Below are 20,394 nucleotides of genomic sequence, written 5' to 3' on the forward strand. Positions count from 1 at the left end.
TGAAGCGAGTGAAAAGAAGAGACAAAAAGAATTATTCAATTATTTTTGTGCTGTAATTTATGTTAATAGTAGTATTTTTATGTTTAGTTACTGTCAGACAGTCAGTGGTCGTCCAATTCAATGTACCCACGTCACAGACTGATCTTAATTTTTTGCTGAAGTATTCAGTGACAAATGCTTCTCGTAAGAATATCTACAATTCATCAAATTATTTCCTCGATTCTTTTAAATATTCTGCTTCATCAATAAGTTTTAATGACGAACAAATTCGAATTAAAGGAACCGGATTGACCATTCTTCATTCTGAATCAATCAATTGTGAAGAAATGTTTCATCTTGTCAACACTACAATCGAGCTACTATCTTTAACATTAGATATCGAAGGGAATGCATCATATGCTATCGTTGATAAACAATCCTCGCTTTTCCTAAGTTCTATTTTGTATTCAATTCATATGAATAATTCCAACCCTTTAATCAAGGCGGACGGAAAAATTCAGATGAACAATGTTTCTCTAAAATTTGATAGTCAAACCGAGAGGATTTGCCCAAGTTTAGTGGAATTTCAAAGGGATGGAACAATTGGAATTAGTTTTTCAAAATTTGATTCAATTATTAATTCAATAAAAGGCCCATTTATTGCACAAGGCAATATTAACGAATTGAAGGCAAACGATAACTTGTTTATAAATTTGACAACTTCATCATCTTTTAAAGCTGTGCAGAATAATAAGATTCATTTTCAGCGGCCCATTCAAAAAAATAATATTAGAATACCTGAGGAAACAAACGATAACTTTAATCATTATTCAGTAAAATATATTTATATATGGAATAATCAATTCTCGAATACCGTGAATCCAGTTACCGGAGGAATAATCGGGTGCGGAGAGTCTGTTGTTGAATTTAAAGCACACAACTGTTCATTCATAAAAGCACACACAAGATATGATGCTCATCTGAGACACGAAAGCGGAGCAGCAACTTATGAAGGAGATGAATTTATTGGATGTTGGACAAATGGAGATAATGGAGGTGGAGCAATTTGGTGTAAAGACACAAATTTATGGATTGACTCATGCGTGTTTAATGCTTGCGCAGTATATGGAAATGATCCACAAGGACATGGAGGAGGAGTTTATGCACGCGAAGAAGGATTCAAAGTCTGTAGAAGCTCAAATTTTACACAAAACCATGCTGATTATGCTGGGGGTGGAATTGCCTTTCATAATATATCAAGGCACGTGATTCAGAATTGCATTTTTGATTGCAACAATGCTGGCTATTATTCTGCTTTTCAATCCATCCATCTTGGTGATGATTCTTCTTTTTCTGGATTAAAGGTGAGGAATGGTTCCGTTTCAGGCTTTGCTTCTGCTTTTTCCATCCAAGCGGCAGGGGGATGGGTTACAGTTTCAGATTGCGAAATGATTCATGGCACTGCTCAGGACGAGATTGGGGCAATTTATATTGGATCTCCATGCAATTATGGGGATATCAGATTAAGTTATTTGTGGTTTGCGAATAATGTATTGAATCCTTCTGCTAATGTCTTTCATGCGAACGATGTTGTTGTTGACAAGGTGTGGTTTGAATACATGAGCGATAGATCAAGATGGATAAATTGCCTTTCAATCAGCAATTCTCCTCATGTATTTTTTAGACTTGGAGCTTGGCCTGGTGGAAATGCTGATGATTCATACATACCATTTCCCCAAGAACATCTTTATGTTGGAACAGATGGATCCGATTGGAGAAATTGCGGATACAACACTTCTTGGAAGTGTAGAACAATCAAACATGCAGTTGACAGATGGGGAGATCCTCGCACATGCAATATACAACAATTTGACGCGACATACTATGAAAGTAACATCAACGTTTGTGGAAATAAAAACATTTTTCTTGATGGCCATAGCAAAAACACGATTCTTGCAACAGCGGGAACCATGATATATGTTGGCGATTCCGGAAAATTGAATCTGACTCAATTCAACATTAACTGGGGAATTCAGCATGTTATAGCACAAGTCACAAGTGGTGCATTTATTATGGACAACTGCGCTGTAACAGGAGGAAACTCACAACATAGCGACAATGGCATTTATTTAACAGGAGGCTCAACGACAATCACATCTTGTTCTTTCACATCACTTTCAACTATATCAAATCCGACGATAAAAATTAATCCAAATTCATATTGCAATATCATTCATTCTTCTTTTACGAGTTTAAACAGCCAAAACGGGAATGGATGTGCTGTGGAAGGTACCATTTCCAATGGAAAAGCGCTGCAAATTTCTTATACAACATTTAGCAACATTAGCTTGTCCAAAGGAAATGGGTCTCCTATATACTTGGAAGTTCAATCAGGAGGAACATTTAATTGCGAAAATAACACATTTTATAAATGCAATTCAAACATTGCGACAAATCAATGCGGAGGTGGATCATATCTTCGTCTAAGGCAAAATTCAGCTGCAAATGTGAAGAACTGCACTTTTAATTGCTGTCAAGCTTCAGTCACTACTTCAAAAACTTACAATCAATTAGAACGCGGTTCAGACACTTCGAAGGGATATACCAAATTAGGCCGTGGAGGAGGATTGTATCTTCATCTTTTTGATGCAAATGTGCAATTTAGAATCACAAACATGAAAAACGATTCAAATAAAGCTGATTTTGGGCGCGATATATTTGTTTCTAGTCCCGATCTGTCAACATCAATTACACGATCTTGCATTACTCCGTTTAATGATCAAGGCTCCGATCAAATATATTCCGATAACGAAATCCACATGATGGCGGGATATGATAATCACAACAGTTGGACACATATTCCATTGATATACTATATAAAAACACTTCCAAGTTATATTTATGCATCCGACAAAGGAATAAACGTTTCAGCGTGCGGATTTATCAAATATCAATGCAACAGTCTTCCACTTGCGATGAGAAGGCAAACATCGAGCAGGAAGAATATTCAAGTAGACACAAATGTCGTCGTGAATGAAGTCATTTCTTTGACTTCAGGATCTCTTTATATGAAAGGAAAGAATTCTTCTATTACTCATTCAGTATCGCTTAACAATGCTTGTGCAAATTCTTTGAGGTTCTATTTTTATTTCACTGTAAACGCTGAAATGAGGCAGCTAAGATTTATTGTTCCTTCAAGTGGCTCATCTTTGGAGTCGCAGATTTACATAAGTCACTCATCGTCAGTAATCAGCTTTATTAGTTGCTCTGTTTCAACTTCCAATTCTTCTCCAATGACGAAGCCTTTTGTAGCAGTTCAGAGCGGAAGAATTAATTTTAACGATATCGTTTTTGACTTTCGTAATGCAGCCAGCAGTAATCAAATTTTGACCAGTCAAGCACCTTTCGTTACAGCGTTATCCAGCCAAAGTTATGTTTCATTTAATAACTCAGTCATGAATACAGTGAGGTTCGCTGGTTCAAATGGTTCCTATGTGTATGCAAAGGAGAATTCTTCTTTAGAAGTTAAGAACTGCACATGGAATGACGTATCATTAGAACAGTCTTCGCTCCTCACTTTGATATCTCCAAATTTTGTGTCAATAAGCAATACTCAAATTGAATCCGTTTCCTCAACAAACCACAATGGCCCTGCGCTGTTCATTGATGATTCGACATCTTTTAATTCGGTCGGAACCATTTCTCTTTCAAATTCTTCTTTCCGCAGCTGTTCTTTTGTTTCATCTTCTTCGCAATCAAATGGAGGTGGAGCAATTTTTGCGAAGCTTGATCCAACGATTTCGCTTCAATTCAGAAATCTTTCTTTTTCTGGATGTTCTGTAACTCGCACTGCAAATGCGCAAAGCACACGCGGAGGTGCTATCAACATGTATTTGAGCGCGGGCAATACAGCAGCAAGTTTTGAAGCAAATGTGAATTTTGAAGGCAATAGCGCGGATTTTGGAAAGAATATCTTTGTTTCTTCACCAAATCTCACAGCATCAATAACGCGTCCGAGGTATCTTTTCTTTCGATGCTACGATAATTCATATACGCAAGGTAATTGGGCAAAGAAATGGATGTGGGATAGAAAAGAGATGATGGGATTTGACAATCATAATTCTGCTGAAGCAATACCGCTTGGCTATTACTTGATGGACCAGCAAGAGCAAATATATCTCTCAGATGAAGGAAAAGATGTGACGGCTTGTGGCTTCTATGACTATCACTGCAAGACCTTCAACTATGCAATTTGGAGGCAAACAAAAAATAATGTATATTTGTCAACAACGAGAAAGAACGTAACAGTTAATGTATCAGCTACTTTAGCCGAAGACGTTGTTCTTTCTGAGGGAACAATGCGCTTGAGAAGCAACCGAAGCGATGATTCTGTTCCTGCTTCTTCGAGAATTGTTATCAGTTCTGCTCAATCTTCTTCTACTTCTTCTTTCCATATTAATGCTTTACAGGATGCGCTTATTGTTTCGAGTATTCCTTGTGAATATTTTGATATTGAATTTCATGTTCCTTCGTTGCTCAGCTCCAAAAGTTCAGTAATTCGTCTAGATGGCCAAACTCACTTGTTTGTCCGATGCGGTCTCACTTATCAAACTCCAAGCGAAGGATTGAGTTTCGTCTTCATCACCGAAACAAGAGGTTCACTGATTTTGGACAACTGCTATATTGGAACCCCTGTTCATTCAAGCTCTTCTTTCTCTTCTTCGAATAAATTCAATGAAGTGACGCCAAAGTACCTCTTTAATAACGGATCATTTATTAAAGTCAGTGGAACTTCTACCCAAGCAGAATTGAGAAATATGCAAGTCCACAACACTGAGCACGGAGACAGCAGTTCTCTTGTCGAAGTCATTGGCGGAGCATCACTAACTTTGAACAGAGATGAATTTGTATCGTCTCAAATGGTCAAGTCTTCGCTTATTCGAGGAAACGATGCTAATAACATAACCGTTGTGGATACAATCTTCCACTCAATTACAACGCAGCAGAAAGGAGGAAGTTGCGTGAAAATTGGAGATGACAGCATTGTAAAGACAATCGAAGCATATACACCACATCAACAGTTGTATCAACACACTCCAACAAGAAATACCATTGAAGCCATTTTTTCCTTTAGAAACTGCACTTTTGATGCATGCATTTCTCCATCCTCTTCATCGAAAGGAGGTGCCCTTCAAATGATTCTAAAACAGAACAGACAGACTTCAAGTTCCCGACAATTGTTGATTAGCGGTTGCAGCTTCACTGATTGCGCTTGTCCGACTTCTCAGTCTGGAAACGGCAAAGGAGGTGCTATCTTTTTATATCTCGATGATCCTCTTATTGATTGGTGCATTAGCACACCAGAATTTGAAACAAATAAAGCGACACTCGGCTTGAATCTATTTGTTTCGTCGTACAAACTGAATGAATCAATAACAGCGGCAAGACTTCCGTTTATTTCTGCTTCTGAATATACATTTGATCACTCGCTCTATCAAGGATTCAACGAATTTAACAGCTGGAAAGCGATTCCACTACCATTTTATATTCTTCCTCTTCACCAACATATATACATTAAGGAGACAGGTATCAACACGACTGCATGTGGATTTACTGATTATCAGTGCGAAAGTCTGCATTATGCGATATATCGCCAGAACAGACCAACAACAAAAGAGGAAGTGGCAATAATGGAAAGAGTGCTTCTTAAGGAAGAGATAAAACTGACAGGAAAAGAACTTGAAGTCATTTCGAACAAACTTATCGATCCATCTGCACAAACACTGAATGCACAAATTGTTGTGCTTAACGGAGAAAGAAATGAGCTGGATGGAATAATTGAAAGCACGAAAAAAGCCCTGTTTGATTCGGTTGAGTTTATTGTGCCAAAAGCTATTCAATCACATTCTTCTGTTGTAAAAGTTACAAGTGGAGAATTTCTACTCAACAGAAGCATAATTACTCCTTCTGATCCTTCGTTTGAGTTATCTTGTAGATTCATAAGCGCCACAGGTGGAAAAATAATCATTAAATCTATTTCATTTGCAAGCAATTCAATTCTTGTATCTTCTTCATCAGCACACTCATTTTCTGCTTCAAATTCAGATAATGGAGTCGGATCATTTTTATTTGTTGAAGGAAGCTCGACCGAAGGAACAATCGATGGATTTTCTTTTACGCAAGTTAAATGTCAAGGAAGAACGAGTGTTCTTGGAATTGCAAATGGAGCAACGCTTTCAATTACAAACTCAGATTTTTCTCATGTAGCACTCGACGAAAATTGTATTGTAGAAGCAGATAATATTAAAAGCCTGTCAATCAGCGATACAAACATATCATCTCTTACCATGAAATCGGGATCTACAATTTCTGTTTCTTCTAATGATGCCTTAACGATTGAGAACTGTTCGTTCAGCAGCATCAAATTGGATACAATTGGAGGAAGCGCTATTCGTGTTAAGGAAGGTGCTTCTACTCATTCTGAAAGAGTTTCAAATGAAGCGAATGCATCTTCAATGAATCCTTCTTCTTTCAAGAGGAATTCCAATAAGAATCTCGAGGCTGTACACATAACATCATGCTATTTCAGCGAATGTACTGTGAGTGAAAGTTCTTGCACCGGAGGAGCCATCATGATTACTCCAACAAACATGATGGATGTAGATATTGATAGCTGTTCGTTCTCAAACTGTATCACAGGAAGTACACTTTTTGAAGAAGCATCTATTTCTTCAACATCACCTGAGAACACAGATGCTCCAACGCGTGGAGGAGCCATTTATTTTTATTTTGTTGATGCATCAGCCAATTGGCGAATTAACAATCCAACTTGGAGCGCTTTTGGAGAAGCTAATATGAACAATGCGCAGATTGGTCGAGACTTTTTCATATCTTCTGCTAATTTGACTCAATCAGTTCGAGCCTTTTGTTTGCCATTCTTTGACAACGTCAACTATGATGAATGCTATTACTTTGATCAGAGCTCGCTCAGAGGATACGATGAGCACGATGACTGGACATCCATTCCAATTGGATTTTATCTCCTTCGACAGCATGCTTCAATTTACGTATCGTCTATTGGATACGACACTACTGCTTGTGGGTTCACGATGTATCATTGCCATTCTTTGCCTTGGGCTGCTTGGAGACAGGAGAACAGCATAAAACATGTAACTATAAACGACACAATGTATATGATGAATCAGTATAGAATTGGCGATTTTTTGATTGACACAAATTTATTTAGCAATCTTTCAATTGTTTCCAGCAAAGAAGAGAGACACGCACAGTTTGTTGTTCGTGATTTACCGAATAACGAAGATTTTCCTGGAGTGTTAGAAAACAACAATACAAACACCATATTTAATGAAATTGATTTCTGTTTGCCTGAAACAATTGCTAAGCACTCATCATTTTTGCGCCAGACTGGCGGAACAGTTAATATTCTTCACTGCTCTGTTGTGTTTACCTACAGTTCGCACATTCTCAGATATCCTGCCTTTTGCGTTGAAGGCGGTGAATTGACTGTGGAAGCATTTGTAGTTGAGCCAACAAGCTTTGTGCAACACATACCTGATGCAATTTCTTCTGGTACTTCTGCATCATCTCTTTCTTTTGTAACCAAATCAAACGATGATGTTCGGAAGACTGTTCTATCTTCAACTTCGCTGTTAACTGTCAACGGTGTTACAGCGTCTGCAGTTCTCAAAGACTTCCCGCTAACTTCTCTCGTTTCCGAAGGGAATGCTGCTGTAATTGATGTTTCAAACAGATCATCACTCTTATTCAAGGAGTCTATTGTGACTGATTTTTCCACAGATTATTCATCAATTCTTTCGTCTTCTTCTGGAAGTTCCGTTAATATTGAATCTGTTGTTGTCAGTTCTTCAGACCTTAAAGATGCCCCAGCTATTAGAAATCTGAATGCTGGCTTTTTGAATGCGACAAACACCACATTTACTGACATCACGCGTGCTTCAACAGGAGGAGCTGCAATATGGATCGAAAGCGGGACAGATTCTCAGCATGCCTCAAATTCAGGAGAAAAAATATCTTTGCATGATTGCTTATTTACAAGATGTAAAGTAACTGGAGAAGAATCAGAGCTTTCATTGAAGAATGCATACAAAGCAAACATTGACGGGGAAAGCAGTAATCCTCTTTCTTCAGTCTTTGATTCTTCATGTGGAGGAGCAATTTTCGCTTCAATTGGAGCTGGCACTTCTGTCCGTTTTTGTGAGTGCAGATACACCGAATGCGCTGTGCCCAATGAAAAACCAGCAACTGTTTCTTCTTCTTCAAATGCAGCTTCTGCAAATGGTTGTGGTGGTGCTATTCTGCTTTTCTTGACAGATTCTGAAGCTGATTGGGCGATTGAAGCGCCAACATTTCCAGTAAATCCTTCTTCTCTGATGAATCTTGCCCAGTTCGGAAGAGACTTGTTCGTGACTTCGCCAGCGTTGAATCACTCAATTATCCATTCCCGTCTTCCATTTTTCCCATTAAACAGAAGATTCGATCATTCTTCAATGGAAGGCTACGATGAGCACAACAACTGGACATCAATTCCGCTGGGTTATTATCTTCTTTCTTTGGAAACAACGATTTATATTTCAACAGAAGGATTCAACACAACTGCTTGTGGTTTTGACGATTATCATTGCGAATCATTGAATTATGCTGTTTATAGACAGAACGATCCTCAAAAGGGTAATGTCACAGTGATTGAGTCATTTGAATTGAACCATGAATTTTCTGTTCCAAACGAATTATTTGTTCTGACTGCGCTTGATTCATCGATTGCAGACATGATAATTATGAACGTTGAAGAAAGCAATCAAAATGGATTATTTGATAGCAATTCAAATGCAACGTTGAAGCAATTAAAGATAAAAGTCCCGAAGCTTATTTCTAATCATGAAGCAATTTTCACAGTTTCTGGTAACTCATTCACTTTGACGTCATGCTCCTTGGTTGCTGTTGAAGATAGAACAATAAGCAATGCGTTTATGAAAGTTACAGCAGGAAAGGTTAAAGTGAGCGAATTCACGTTTACAGCAACAGAAACATCAATATTTGCTTCATCAAACTCAGTAACCAATCTTTCGGATAATATACTGAATAATACATCGCTATTTAGCTTTGCAGGTTCTTCTGCAGAAGCATCGTTTGATTCATTTGTGCTCAAGCAAGTTTCGATATTTGGAGATAAATCAACAATTGAAGTTAACAATGGGGCATCATTCAATATCACAAATTCAGAAATTGAAGATATTCACTCTCACGCAACTGATGCATCTGTTCATTCTGCTTCAATATTTTCTTCAGATCAAGCAGAATTACTGGCTTTGAATAATGTTACTATCATATCGATATCGCTTTCTTCTTCCTCTGTTTTGTATTCCAACAGAATCAATAAACTGAATATTAGCTTCTCAAATTTCAACGATATTTGCTCTCAAAAGGGAAAAGGATCGGCTTTCTGCTTTGATGAATCTGGAGTTGCAGCGAGGAATAATGACGATTGCTTGGTTGTGCTTGAGAGCAACATATTTCATAATTGCTCTGTGAGCGAATTGAATTCTGCAGGAGGAGCATTGAGTGTAAAGCTGAAAAGTCACACAAGATTTGAAGTGAAAGAAACCTCGTTTGAATCATGTGCTGCTCCAAATACGCAAGGAAGCTCCGGAAAAGGAGGTGCTGTTTATATGTATGCAATAGATAGCAATTTGGATTGGCTATTTTCTCCGATTGCTTTCCCTCCGACTGATGAGCTAACAGCAAACAAAGCAGAATTTGGAAGAGACTTGTTTGTGGATTCTTACAAATTGAATGAAACAATAACTCGTTCTTCGCTTCCTTTTATTCCTATAATTCCGCCAGATTGCTATTATTTCGATCATTCTTCTCTTTCTGGATTCAATGAACACAACAACTGGACTGTCATTCCTTTGGTTTATTATAATCTCGACCAGCACAAAACTATTTATGTATCAAGCGATGGAGTCGATACAACTGCTTGCGGATTTGATGAATATCATTGCAAAACTCTGCATTGGGCTGTTTGGAGACAGACATCGGTTAAAGATAAGAATGTAACGGTTAATTCATCATTCACTCTGGTGAATGAGTTCAACGTTTCTTTCGATTCGTTCATTCTGAAAGGAAACGAAAGCCACTGCAAATGCTTTATAACTCAAACAGTGCCAAATTCAAACATGAAAGGAATAATCGAAAATCACAACATAGCATCAATCACAGATATTCATTTTGTTGTTCCTGAAGTGCTTAATCGTCACACAACTTTGATAAATAACAGAAAAGGAACGCTGACAATCCAGCGATCTTCGTTGATTCCTTCATCTTCCAACAGAATTCCTTTCAGCTTCCTTGAAGCTACTTACGGAACAATTTCTGTAACCGATTTTGTTGTGGAACCTCTGGCAGTCGGTCAGGTTTCTGTGAATGACAACAATATTCTACTCACAAATTCTTATTTCATCTCTTCGCAGGGTGAAGCAACAGTTGTTTCGATGACAAATCTTGCTGTTTCTTCTATTTCATCAATTTCTTCTTCGCCATTGATGCAATTTGGATCCAAAACAACAACAGTCATAAAAAATTCACAGTTTGAGCAGATCAACTCAATATCTTCATCTGTAATTTGCTTCAGTTCAGTGAAGAATGCAACAGTTTCTTCGTGTGTTTTCACAGCAATCAGCAAGCAAAATGGAGATGGAAGCTGCATTGAACACAGAGGAGAGACAGACTCTCAGCTGATATCGAGAATTGAGAATTGCTCATTCACTGACTGCCACATTTCGAAAAATACAACTTCGAATTCGAAGAAATCAAATGAAGCTCTTTCGAACACGATCAAAAACAATCAGAAAGATCAAAGCCGGAATAGAAACAACAATCAGGAAGGATTCAGTGGAGGAGCTTTGTTTATTGAGATGAATTATCTTGCAGTCATTGAAGTCTTCAATTGTGCTTTTAACGACTGCTCCGCTCCTTCTGAGCCAGGCTCAAAAGGGAAAGGAGGAAGTATTGGAATATACACACAGAATCTGGATGCTTCGTTCTGTTTAAGAGATTTGAACTTCACATCAAGCTCGGCTGAACTGGGCTTGAATGTGTTTGTGGACGGACTTTATTTACCAAAGGAAATAACTTACAGCACGCTCACTTTCTTCAAAGTGTTTGACGGATGGAATGTCCACGAACTTGAGGGATTTGACGAACACAACAGCACTGTTGCTATTCCTCTTGGTTACTATTTGCTTGAGCTGAGCAACTGGATCCACACGTCGACTGAAGGATTTGATGTTTCTGCATGCGGATTCTGGAATTATACCTGCAACTCGCTGAACTACGCAATCGAAAGAGATCTATCAAAAATGAGGGCGTCTGTCGATAGAAGCTGCTATTTCAAAGGCGAAAATGTTATTTCTCGAATGTTTTTGATTGACGGAAAAGCTGTTGACAGCGAAATGCCATCCACTGCCCCACAACCTCCTTATGAAAGGAAAGGAATCATTCGATTCATTGATTCTCCAGCGAATGGGATTAAAAAAGCTCCTCTTACAGTTCAATCGAGCGTTGAAATTGATAATTGTATTTTCTGCATTCCTTCTTCTTTCCCTTCGCATTCTTCTTTGCTTCATGTGACAAAAGATTCTTTGAGAGTCTTTGGATGCGAAATACTCCCTGAAAGCTCGTTCATTGATCCGTTTGATTCAACCTTGACTTCAGCTTCATTTACCGGAAATGATCTTCAGAGAAATAAGTTCTCCTTCTCACTTATTCTGATGTCTGGAGGTCGATTAGAGGTTGAAAACATGCAACTAACTAACTTCGAATTCAATGCTCCGATATTCTCATTGGAAGAAGGAGCACTCTTTTTATTGAAAAAGCTGAATGTGTCAGATATTACTTTTTCTAATGGAGCAGTAATTTCAATGAAGAATGCACATCCAAAAGAAGACTTTTCTTTGAAGTTGGAAGATTCTGTGTTTGTGAGATTGACCCAGGAAAGAAGCGGTCCATGTGTTTTGTCTGTTAATCACGGAAAGGCATCACTTACAAGAATTATTGTAGAAAAATGCGTGTCTGAATCATCTTTGGGATGTGCACTTAATGTTGAGAATGCTGTTCTGGCAGTGAGTGATTGCGTGTTCAACGGAGAAATCAGAAATGTTACAACTTCTTCAGATGAAGCATCAAATGATCAAAAGCGTTCAACGGAATCGAACGAGCAACTCATTGATGGATACAGGAAAGGACTAATTTCAAAGAACGCATTATTAAATGCAGAATTAGAGGCAGAAGAATATATGTACGCCATCTGTGATTGGAAAGGCTCAATTCTTCGTGTTGTTAACTGCACATGCGATATTTCCGCCTCTCAATTAAGTTATTGTGAGTCTGGTGCATTTAGCGTAACAGGCGGAAATGTTGTTATGAAGGACGTTGTATTTGAGGCAAATGGGATTGAAAGCAAAATGTATCCAAAAGCACGAAAAGATATCATTTGCGATGGAAATGCTGCTTTAGATATAACTGCAACAAGCAAGCCAACTCCAACTGAAGTTCAATCTGTTTTTAATCATCAAAATTACTCGTTTGATCTGTCTCTAGAAAGCGATGAGACAGAAGGAACAACAGAAGGGTGTGAAGAAAGCAAAGAAGAAGAAGAAGAAGAGCAAGACACAGAAACGGAACATTTATGGATTCTTTCTGCTTCTTGTACTTTGCATAATGATGCTTCTATAACAAAAGGATTTCTCTTTTATCCTTCTGTCTCAAAGATGACACGTTCTGACCAGCCAGAAATTGAGCCAGATAAACCTGAAGATGTTCCCAGCGAAGAAGAGAAGGAAGGCGAAGTTAAAGAAGAAGAGGACCAAACAACAGAAATTGAAGGAGATTCGTCAGATGGACAAAAATCTGCGTTCTTCAAAAGAAGTCGCAATCATAGAAAACTGATAACAACTGCAAAATCAAAGATTTTGAATACCGACCCAACTGAAGATAGAGAGCCCATCACTGTAACATTCACAGGAGCTTCACTTCTTCCTTGCAATGTGACTGCTGAAATGCGCTATATTTTGAAAGATGGAAGCTTGAACAGAACAACAGATGTGGCTGTTACGCAGTTTGTTGATCCGACAACTGTTAAAGTTGTGCTGAATGCTGATCTCGTTTTGGGAGATGAGGAAGAAGGAGAGGAAAAAGAAAAGGGAGAACAGATCGAAGAAAAGAAAGAAGAGAAAGAGATTCAATTAGGTAAAAATGAAGGTCATTTTATCAACGAAAAAGCACAGGAAGAGAAGGAAGAAGAAAGAGAAAGAGAAGAAGAAAAGGAAGAAAAAGAAGAAGAAGAAGAGAAACAAATTGAAGATGTTTATGTATGCCTCCGTTTTTGGAGTCCCTCTGGAACTGTTCTTCGCACAACAGCTTTTTACATGAACACTCGCAACACGCCTCCGCTGCCTGATCCACCTGCAGATGAGCCCGAACCAGAGCCAGTGATACCCTCGGATGACGAAAAACACGACGAGAACGAGAAAAAGTCGCAATCAGGTGGATTTTTGTGGTGGATTATTATTCTTATTGCGGTAGGAGTTGTGATTGTCGCTGTTATAATTGTGATTCTATCGAAGAAAAAGAAATCAAAAGCAAAACCAGTGGAAGAAATAGGAGTTGCTTCTAATGAAAAAGATATGAAGAAAGATGTATCTTTGGATGAAACTGAAGCTGATGCAAACGAGTCAACGTGCAAGTTGATTCCAACGACTGAAGCAGTGCCAATAAATGTTGTTGATGTCGATTGCAACGAAGATACATCAGAAACAAGGCTGCTCTCAGACAGTGCAAGAGACAGCAACAGTAATTTATTCCATTCCAACCTATCATCTCCAATCAATTCTGCTTCATCAAACGTTCAATCTCTTTCTCCTTCTCCATTCTCATCTCCTACTTCAAGCCCTATTACGTCTTCGTATACTCTTCCATCTTCTTCTCCTGTAATGTATTCACCTTATCAAACAGAAGAGGAGAGTTTGATTACTCCAAAGAACACTTTGAAAAAGCGCAGAACCAGAAAGCAAAAGAGAAGTGAAGTGATTGCCAATCCTTTGGTTGAAAGCGTTGAGACAGGACAGAAAAAGGAGAAAGAAGACAATCTTTTGTCCAGCAGTTCAGATTGGTTAAACTCAACAGCCAATGCAGATGAGAATGATGCGTTCATTTTCTCTCGGTCTCCAGCCTCGTTTGCTGAAGATGACTTGACATCTGTGAACAGAGGAAGAGAGTCAATAACACCTATAAAGTTGGAAGAAGATCTGCTGGAAAGCTTTTCTGAGCGAGTACAAGAAGGTAGCCAAAATTCAATGCTGAATATTTCTTCGTGCACATCATCTTTTGATGCTGATGAACTGTGCTCTTCAAATATTCCTGTTTCAAACTCAGCTGGCAACACAAATGGAATGAGAAAAACCAAAACAAAAAGGACGAAGCGCAACAAGAAGAAAGAAGTGGCGTTTGACTATTCGCGCGATGAAATTGATGAAATTCAGAACATCAATGCATCAGAGATAAATTTAGAATCAGGCGCTTCTGCAACAGCGCCTGCATCTCTTTCACCAACCACATCATTTGCATCGCCATTAGATTCCACGTTTTCGCCCAGTCAGGACGAACTGCATGTGGAAGGCGCTAATGACGTTACTGCAGAGGAGATGCTGTTTGACATAACTCACAAGACGGATCACTCCAACTCAGAAAAAATGGATAAATGCACAATTGAGCATTCAATTGCAGATGATTCACTGACACTAAGCGATTGTGCAGCACCCTTTTTATCTCCAAAACTTTTGAACAATGAAACAGCAATTGAGACAGAACTTTTGCCATCTGATGATTTGGATTCATCTCAAAAATCACAAAAGAAGAAAAAGAAGAGTTCAAAAGATAATACCGAAAAAGAAGGAAAGAAGAGTAGAAAGAAAAGGAAAAATAAGAGAAAAGAGAAAGAGGCAAACGTTCCAATAGAAAATAACAAAGAAGAAGGATTACAAGATATTTTGGACGAATTCTTCGATTGTGCTGATTTGGAGTTTGGCGAAGAAGAGTTAAGAGAGCTGGCTGAACTTGAATTAGCTTCCAAATTTAATTTTGATGAATAGAATTTTTATTGTAAAGTATTCATCAATAATTTTGTTATATTATTACTCTTTTTATTTATTTGTTTAAATTTTATAAAAATGAGTTTTCAGTGTTTGGAAAATAATGTTGTTAACTTTCATATTTTAGTTAATCAATTTTCTTTCGAAAAATGATTTTTTATTTCAATTTTGACAACATTTTATATGCAAGAGCACAAATTTCATTTTATTTCAGTTTATATTTTCTAAGAGAATTTACTCTGCTTAGGCTGCTGTCTTTATGTTCACAGTGAATTCTATTAAAGTTTTTAAAAAAGAGTCTTTTCGTTTTTTCAACCTGATATAAATATTTTCTTTTCTTTCATAATTATTTTCTTTTTCTTTTTCTTTTTCTTTTTCTTTTTCTTTTTCTTTTTCTTTTTCTTTTTCTTTTTCTTTTTCTTTTTCTTTTTCTTTTTCTTTTTCTTTTTCTTTTTCTTTTTCTTTTTCTTTTTCTTTTTCTTTTTCTTTTTCTTTTTCTTTTTCTTTTTGAGTTTTTGGGATTTTTGTTGACGTGATTTCAGTTTGATCCTAAAATGCCTCTAACAATTTATATTCATTTTACAATGACCAACGTTTATTTTAAACATATTTCTATGTACAAATGAAGCATTCTGCTAATTCTATGCATAAATAGATTTATGTTAGTTTGTGTCAAATATCCTTTTGATACTCGTAATTCGTAATTTGTAAATGCATGTTAAGTTCACAATGCACTGTTATTTGTGTACTCCCCATTTATGTTTAATAGTGAATGCATTTAAACACACATAGTTATTTTTTCCTATCTTTTTATGTTTTCATGAAAAATTTTTTAAAATTATCGAAATTTTGATTTTTCTTTAAAGTTGAAATGAGAGTTTTGCGATTTATTAGCGATTTATTAAATGAATTTTAATTGTTATTCCACCTCAATTTCTTTTAAAGATGGAAGATATGAAAGCAATAACAAACACATGCTTTTCTTTCTCGTTCATTGCACGAAATTGATTTCAAGCATTATTTTCAAATGCCCTAAACCTAATATTTTTTCCCAATCCAAATTGACAAGATTTAGGTTTGAATTCTTTTGATTGAGAGAAGGTTTTTAATTTTTTATTATAAGCTATTGTTCAGAGTTATTTCAAAACGACAAAGAGAAAACGAAGATTACTTTTATAGAATTTTAAATTCTGAAAAGAAATGGCCTAGTTAACTTCACAAAGTCTCAACAAAAGAAAGAAAATTAGTTATTGCATGACTGAACATTAAGAATAATTTCTTGAGTTTTTTTGAGAACTTGTACGAATTCGAAAACTCTCATAAAAAAGCTTCAAAATAAAGTCAATTTATAATGTATTATCTAAAATATTTTAATGAAGTGGAGTTATAAAATACTTTCCTTTTTTGACGTGAAGCTCTTCGTAAATACTTTCACTGGTATCAATCATCATCTTCTCCTTCCATAAACACTTCTTCAACAGGATCAAGCTTCGGCTCAACTGCCTTAATGTGATCCTTCCTTGCCCTCATGCTTCTAACTCTGTGAATGTATTTCATCCCACGTGATGCTTTCTCGCGTGCCCGAATCTGTTGAAAAGCCCATTGATTACGTCGAAGAAAATGAATGAATGTTTTGATAAATCATCGAAAAAATTAATTCAATTTGTTTTAAAAAATAAACTTCAAATTATTAACAACAGTCATGCCTTTGTTGGGCTGACATATGTTTGACTTTTCCAAATTGTTTGCCCTTTGAAACTATCTGAGAAAATGCGAATTGGATCAAGAACAAATCTTGGTCCAATTTCTACAAGAACAGGATCATCTGACCCAGAGGTCGAATCAGCAAGCTCTTCATCAACCGTAGCAATCCCTGTTCTTCCCAATAATCTTGCAACATTCTTTTCTACAATCTACAAAGCAAAGTTTATAAAAATTCTGAAAGGAAAATTGACTTACTTGATAATGTCTGAACCAGATTTTATCGTCAGCATAAAAAAATGAGTACACATGGTCTACGTAAGGAACAACTTTTGGATGTGTTGCAGGAGGTGCAAAAATCTTTAAAAAAATTGTTACTTTCACAAATAATCATTTTTTCCCATACATTTGTAAACATCTCTTTGAGAATTGCCAGATGAGGAAGTGAATCGAAATGAGCATCAAACGACAAAAGAGGCCTAGAATTTAACATGTGATTTCCTGTCAGTTGAAGCTCTTGCATCGTGTGAATGTTGTATACTTGAAATTTTGCTGTTGGGCCAGAAGGAGTCATTCCCAACCATAAATAAAGATCAGTCTTTTTTCTAACTTCAAAAAATACTGTTCCGGAGCATGATCTCAACTTGCATATTTCTGCTACAGCAGCTATCTTAAGCTTTTTATCAAGTTTTGGTTCAGTGATGCTGTGTGTCACCATTTTTTGGAGATCTTTCATCAAATATCTCTGTTTTGCTCCAATACCCCTGGAACTAAAAATGAGAACCTTCTTTGGCTTTGTAACCTTTTTGGGTTTGAGCGAATGAGGCATTGAAAAAACAATATGATCAAACTAACCAATATAATTTATATGACAGTTTTCTTTTCAAATTGAAATATGATATTTTTATCAAATATCAATGAATTATTATTTATTTTTCTAACAATGAAAAAAGATCAATAACCAATTATTTATTTCTGACGGTTTATGTCTGATTTTTCGTTCAAAGAGTCAGAAGAGCAATCTTCTTCGCGTGAGCCTATATCAGGAAAAACAATTTCACGTTCTGGAGATTCGTCCGGGAAAAAAGACGAAAAGAAGAGCAAGAGTTTGTTGTCTTTAAATATTTGTTCACTTCAAAAATGCAATTAATTTATTGGCAAATTTGTTTTTTTATTATTCGAAAATCATGAAATTCAATATTTATTTTTTATAGAAGGAGGAAGACAACAAGTTACCGAAGTTCAGAGAGAAGTTTGACTTCATCTTGGTTTTTCTTTTTCTTTTCAATTATCTCCTTGCTTTTAATATTTAATCAGGAAATTAGACGTGCATTTGATTGTTTTGATACTGGTATTCTATGTTATTGTATTATCTGGATTAATTCCGATTATTTTGTTTTCAGATGGTTCCGGAAGCGTCAATGCACTTACTGCTTTAAAAGGTTTAAATACTATAAAATAAAATATTTATTGAATTTAAAATTTCTTGTAGTTACTTTAACTGTACTTGGTTTTCAACCCAAGAAGTCTGATATAAAAAGACTTTTAGCAAAAGAGAGAGGAGATTTAGTTGTAGATGAAGTTTGAACATTGTTTTGAAGCTTTTTGTAATTACTTTTGCTTATTTGGCTGCTTTATAGAACACACAACTTGATTTCAATACTTATCTGGATATTGTTACGCAAATGATGGTTTGATTTCATTTATTTAATATATGAATTAGCAATGTTTATAAATTCAAATAAACAGGGAACTCCTCCGCCAGAAAGGGCATGATTCTTTATTATCTTTTGATAAGCTTTTTTGTTTTAAATCTCAATGAATTTTTAAATATTCCCTTGGGTTTTTTTCCTCTTTTAAGGAACTTTACAAGGCCTTCAAGCAGCTTGGCGGTTCTCCAACGCATCCTATCGGAGTTGCTGAGCTTGGATCAGTTGCAACAAATCTCGGAATGGACATGACGCAAGAAGAACTGGAGGAGATGATCTTTCAGACGCTTCGGCGAGAAGATCAGCAGGCTGTGCTTCAAGGAAGGCTTGCTCTTGGAAAACAGACTTGCGGATTGGAAGACTTTTTGAAGATGATGAAGAAAACTGGCCAGTGCTGAAATAAACAATGTTTCATTTTATTCATCACACATCTGCATTTTTATTTTTTTATTTTTTATTTTCGGTTCATCATACTTCTCATTACACAATACTATTTAACTTAACACTTCGCAAACACAAACATCTCACCAAATATTAACAGAGAATACTTGTAAAAGAATGAATGATTTACAAAAACAAAATCACAGCAAAAAAGAATTCAACAACAATTGTAAAGGTCACTTAGCAGCAGCAGCTTTTTGTTCTTTAACCTCTTTCACTGTTTCTGCAATGCAAGGAATAGCTTTTTTGATGGTTTCCAAATCGTGGCAGAAGGCAAATCGTACGCTTCTGCTATCTCCAAATGCACATCCTAACACAGCCAATATTAGACGCTTCTAAAGAGCTTTTGAAAACTGAACAAAAAAATTTTAAAAAAAATGAATAAAAACAGAATAATCAAAGAGAAAAAAAGTTTGTTCAAATCAAACCTCTTTGTCAGTAACTCTCTCAGGAACATGAGGGAACAAATAGAATGCTCCTTCTGGAAGTTCGCATTGAAGTCAAACATTTTAATTGATATTGGTTTTATAGAAAAAAAAAGGAAAAGAAAGAAAAACAAACATGAGCTGTAACTTCAGCAAGTGCTTTTTGAAATTCTTCAGGTGGGGTTAATGTACGATTCCCCAGAAAAAAATCAATCACTTCATCTCCATGTGACTTACGCAATCTTGCACCTTCTTCAAACATATTTCTGATCAAAAAATGTTTCAGCGCATCAGCAAAAATTTCGGGAATGAAAACTTTTTTCTGCTGAAAACGAAATTATTCAAATGAATTATCATGCTTATAATTTTTATTTCATGCACAATGTTATGCAAACGTGGAACAGGAGCAATATACAAATAATTCCCGCATTCCCCTTTCTTTATATTAAACATTGTCACGAAATGGAAAATATTTAACTGTTCGATGCCTAAACAAGACCACTGCGACGGACAGATTTTTCGAACTTCTCGAACAGTTGATAAACAAAACACTTTCCTTTTTCAATCTTTTTTCAATTATAAAAAAATTTTATAAAAAAAAATTTTTTTTTTATTTTTTATAAAAAAAAAAATGGAAGATCCTTTTTGAAATACACAGTTTGTGCAAAAAATACCGAACATCGCACAAAATACCGGATAAGATCGATATCTCAATAACCGCAAGAAGTAAAATTCTGATAATTTTCCTCAAAATATATCTCATCAATACAAACTCACATGGCAAACAAGACTTTCATGACTTCCTTTTTTTTGCTCTAAAAAAATTATTATTGAAATCTCGGAGTAATAAGATAATGAGTTTCTCCGCTATTTCAAAAATTATTTTTAATAGCATTCAATCGATATATCAATGAATGTCTGGTTATCAAATGAATATGTATTGATGAGGTA

General features: G+C 36.2%; 4 protein-coding genes across 4 annotated transcripts; 2 read left to right on the forward strand and 2 right to left on the reverse strand.

The window, feature by feature from the left end:
• Positions 1-500: 500 nt before the first annotated feature.
• MONOS_3825 (uncharacterized protein) lies at positions 501-15,167 on the forward strand (the record flags this gene model as incomplete). Its single annotated transcript, XM_067873848.1, has 2 exons — positions 501-552; positions 865-15,167. 2 exons carry the CDS (start codon positions 501-503, stop codon positions 15,165-15,167), a joined length of 14,355 nt encoding a protein of 4,784 aa, XP_067736321.1.
• A 1,345-nt stretch (positions 15,168-16,512) lies between these two features.
• Positions 16,513-17,697, reverse strand: MONOS_3824 (putative ribosome biogenesis protein BRX1; the record flags this gene model as incomplete). The annotated part of the gene is made up of 4 exons (XM_067873847.1): positions 16,513-16,754; positions 16,874-17,080; positions 17,178-17,228; positions 17,275-17,697. 4 exons carry the CDS (start codon positions 17,695-17,697, stop codon positions 16,608-16,610), a joined length of 828 nt encoding a protein of 275 aa, XP_067736322.1. The 3' UTR covers positions 16,513-16,607.
• A 148-nt stretch (positions 17,698-17,845) lies between these two features.
• On the forward strand, positions 17,846-19,133 carry MONOS_3823 (centrin). Its single transcript, XM_067873846.1, has 8 exons — positions 17,846-17,974; positions 18,083-18,120; positions 18,186-18,219; positions 18,272-18,310; positions 18,361-18,449; positions 18,509-18,559; positions 18,618-18,638; positions 18,730-19,133. Exons 1-8 carry the CDS (start codon positions 17,854-17,856, stop codon positions 18,973-18,975), a joined length of 639 nt encoding a protein of 212 aa, XP_067736323.1. The 5' UTR covers positions 17,846-17,853; the 3' UTR covers positions 18,976-19,133.
• A 61-nt stretch (positions 19,134-19,194) lies between these two features.
• MONOS_3822 (Aspartate aminotransferase 3) lies at positions 19,195-19,896 on the reverse strand (the record flags this gene model as incomplete). The annotated part of the gene is made up of 4 exons (XM_067873845.1): positions 19,195-19,353; positions 19,447-19,499; positions 19,760-19,768; positions 19,839-19,896. The coding sequence occupies 4 exons, from the start codon at positions 19,894-19,896 to the stop codon at positions 19,195-19,197; spliced, it is 279 nt and encodes a 92-aa protein (XP_067736324.1).
• Positions 19,897-20,394: the final 498 nt, after the last annotated feature.

Source organism: Monocercomonoides exilis (assembly GCF_001643675.1).
Source record: "Monocercomonoides exilis strain PA203 chromosome Unknown scaffold1-2713096, whole genome shotgun sequence".
In the NCBI taxonomy this organism is placed as follows: Eukaryota; Preaxostyla; order Oxymonadida; family Polymastigidae; genus Monocercomonoides; species Monocercomonoides exilis.

Coding starts and splice junctions, on each gene's coding strand:
- MONOS_3823 (XM_067873846.1), top strand. CDS start 17,854: ATGTCTGATTTTTCGTTCAAAGAGTCAGAAGAGCAATCTTCTTCGCGT. Junction 17,975..18,082: donor AGACGAAAAGAAGAGCAAGA/GTTTGTTGTCTT, acceptor TATTTTTTATAG/AAGGAGGAAGACAACAAGTT. Junction 18,450..18,508: donor GAGATTTAGTTGTAGATGAA/GTTTGAACATTG, acceptor GCTGCTTTATAG/AACACACAACTTGATTTCAA.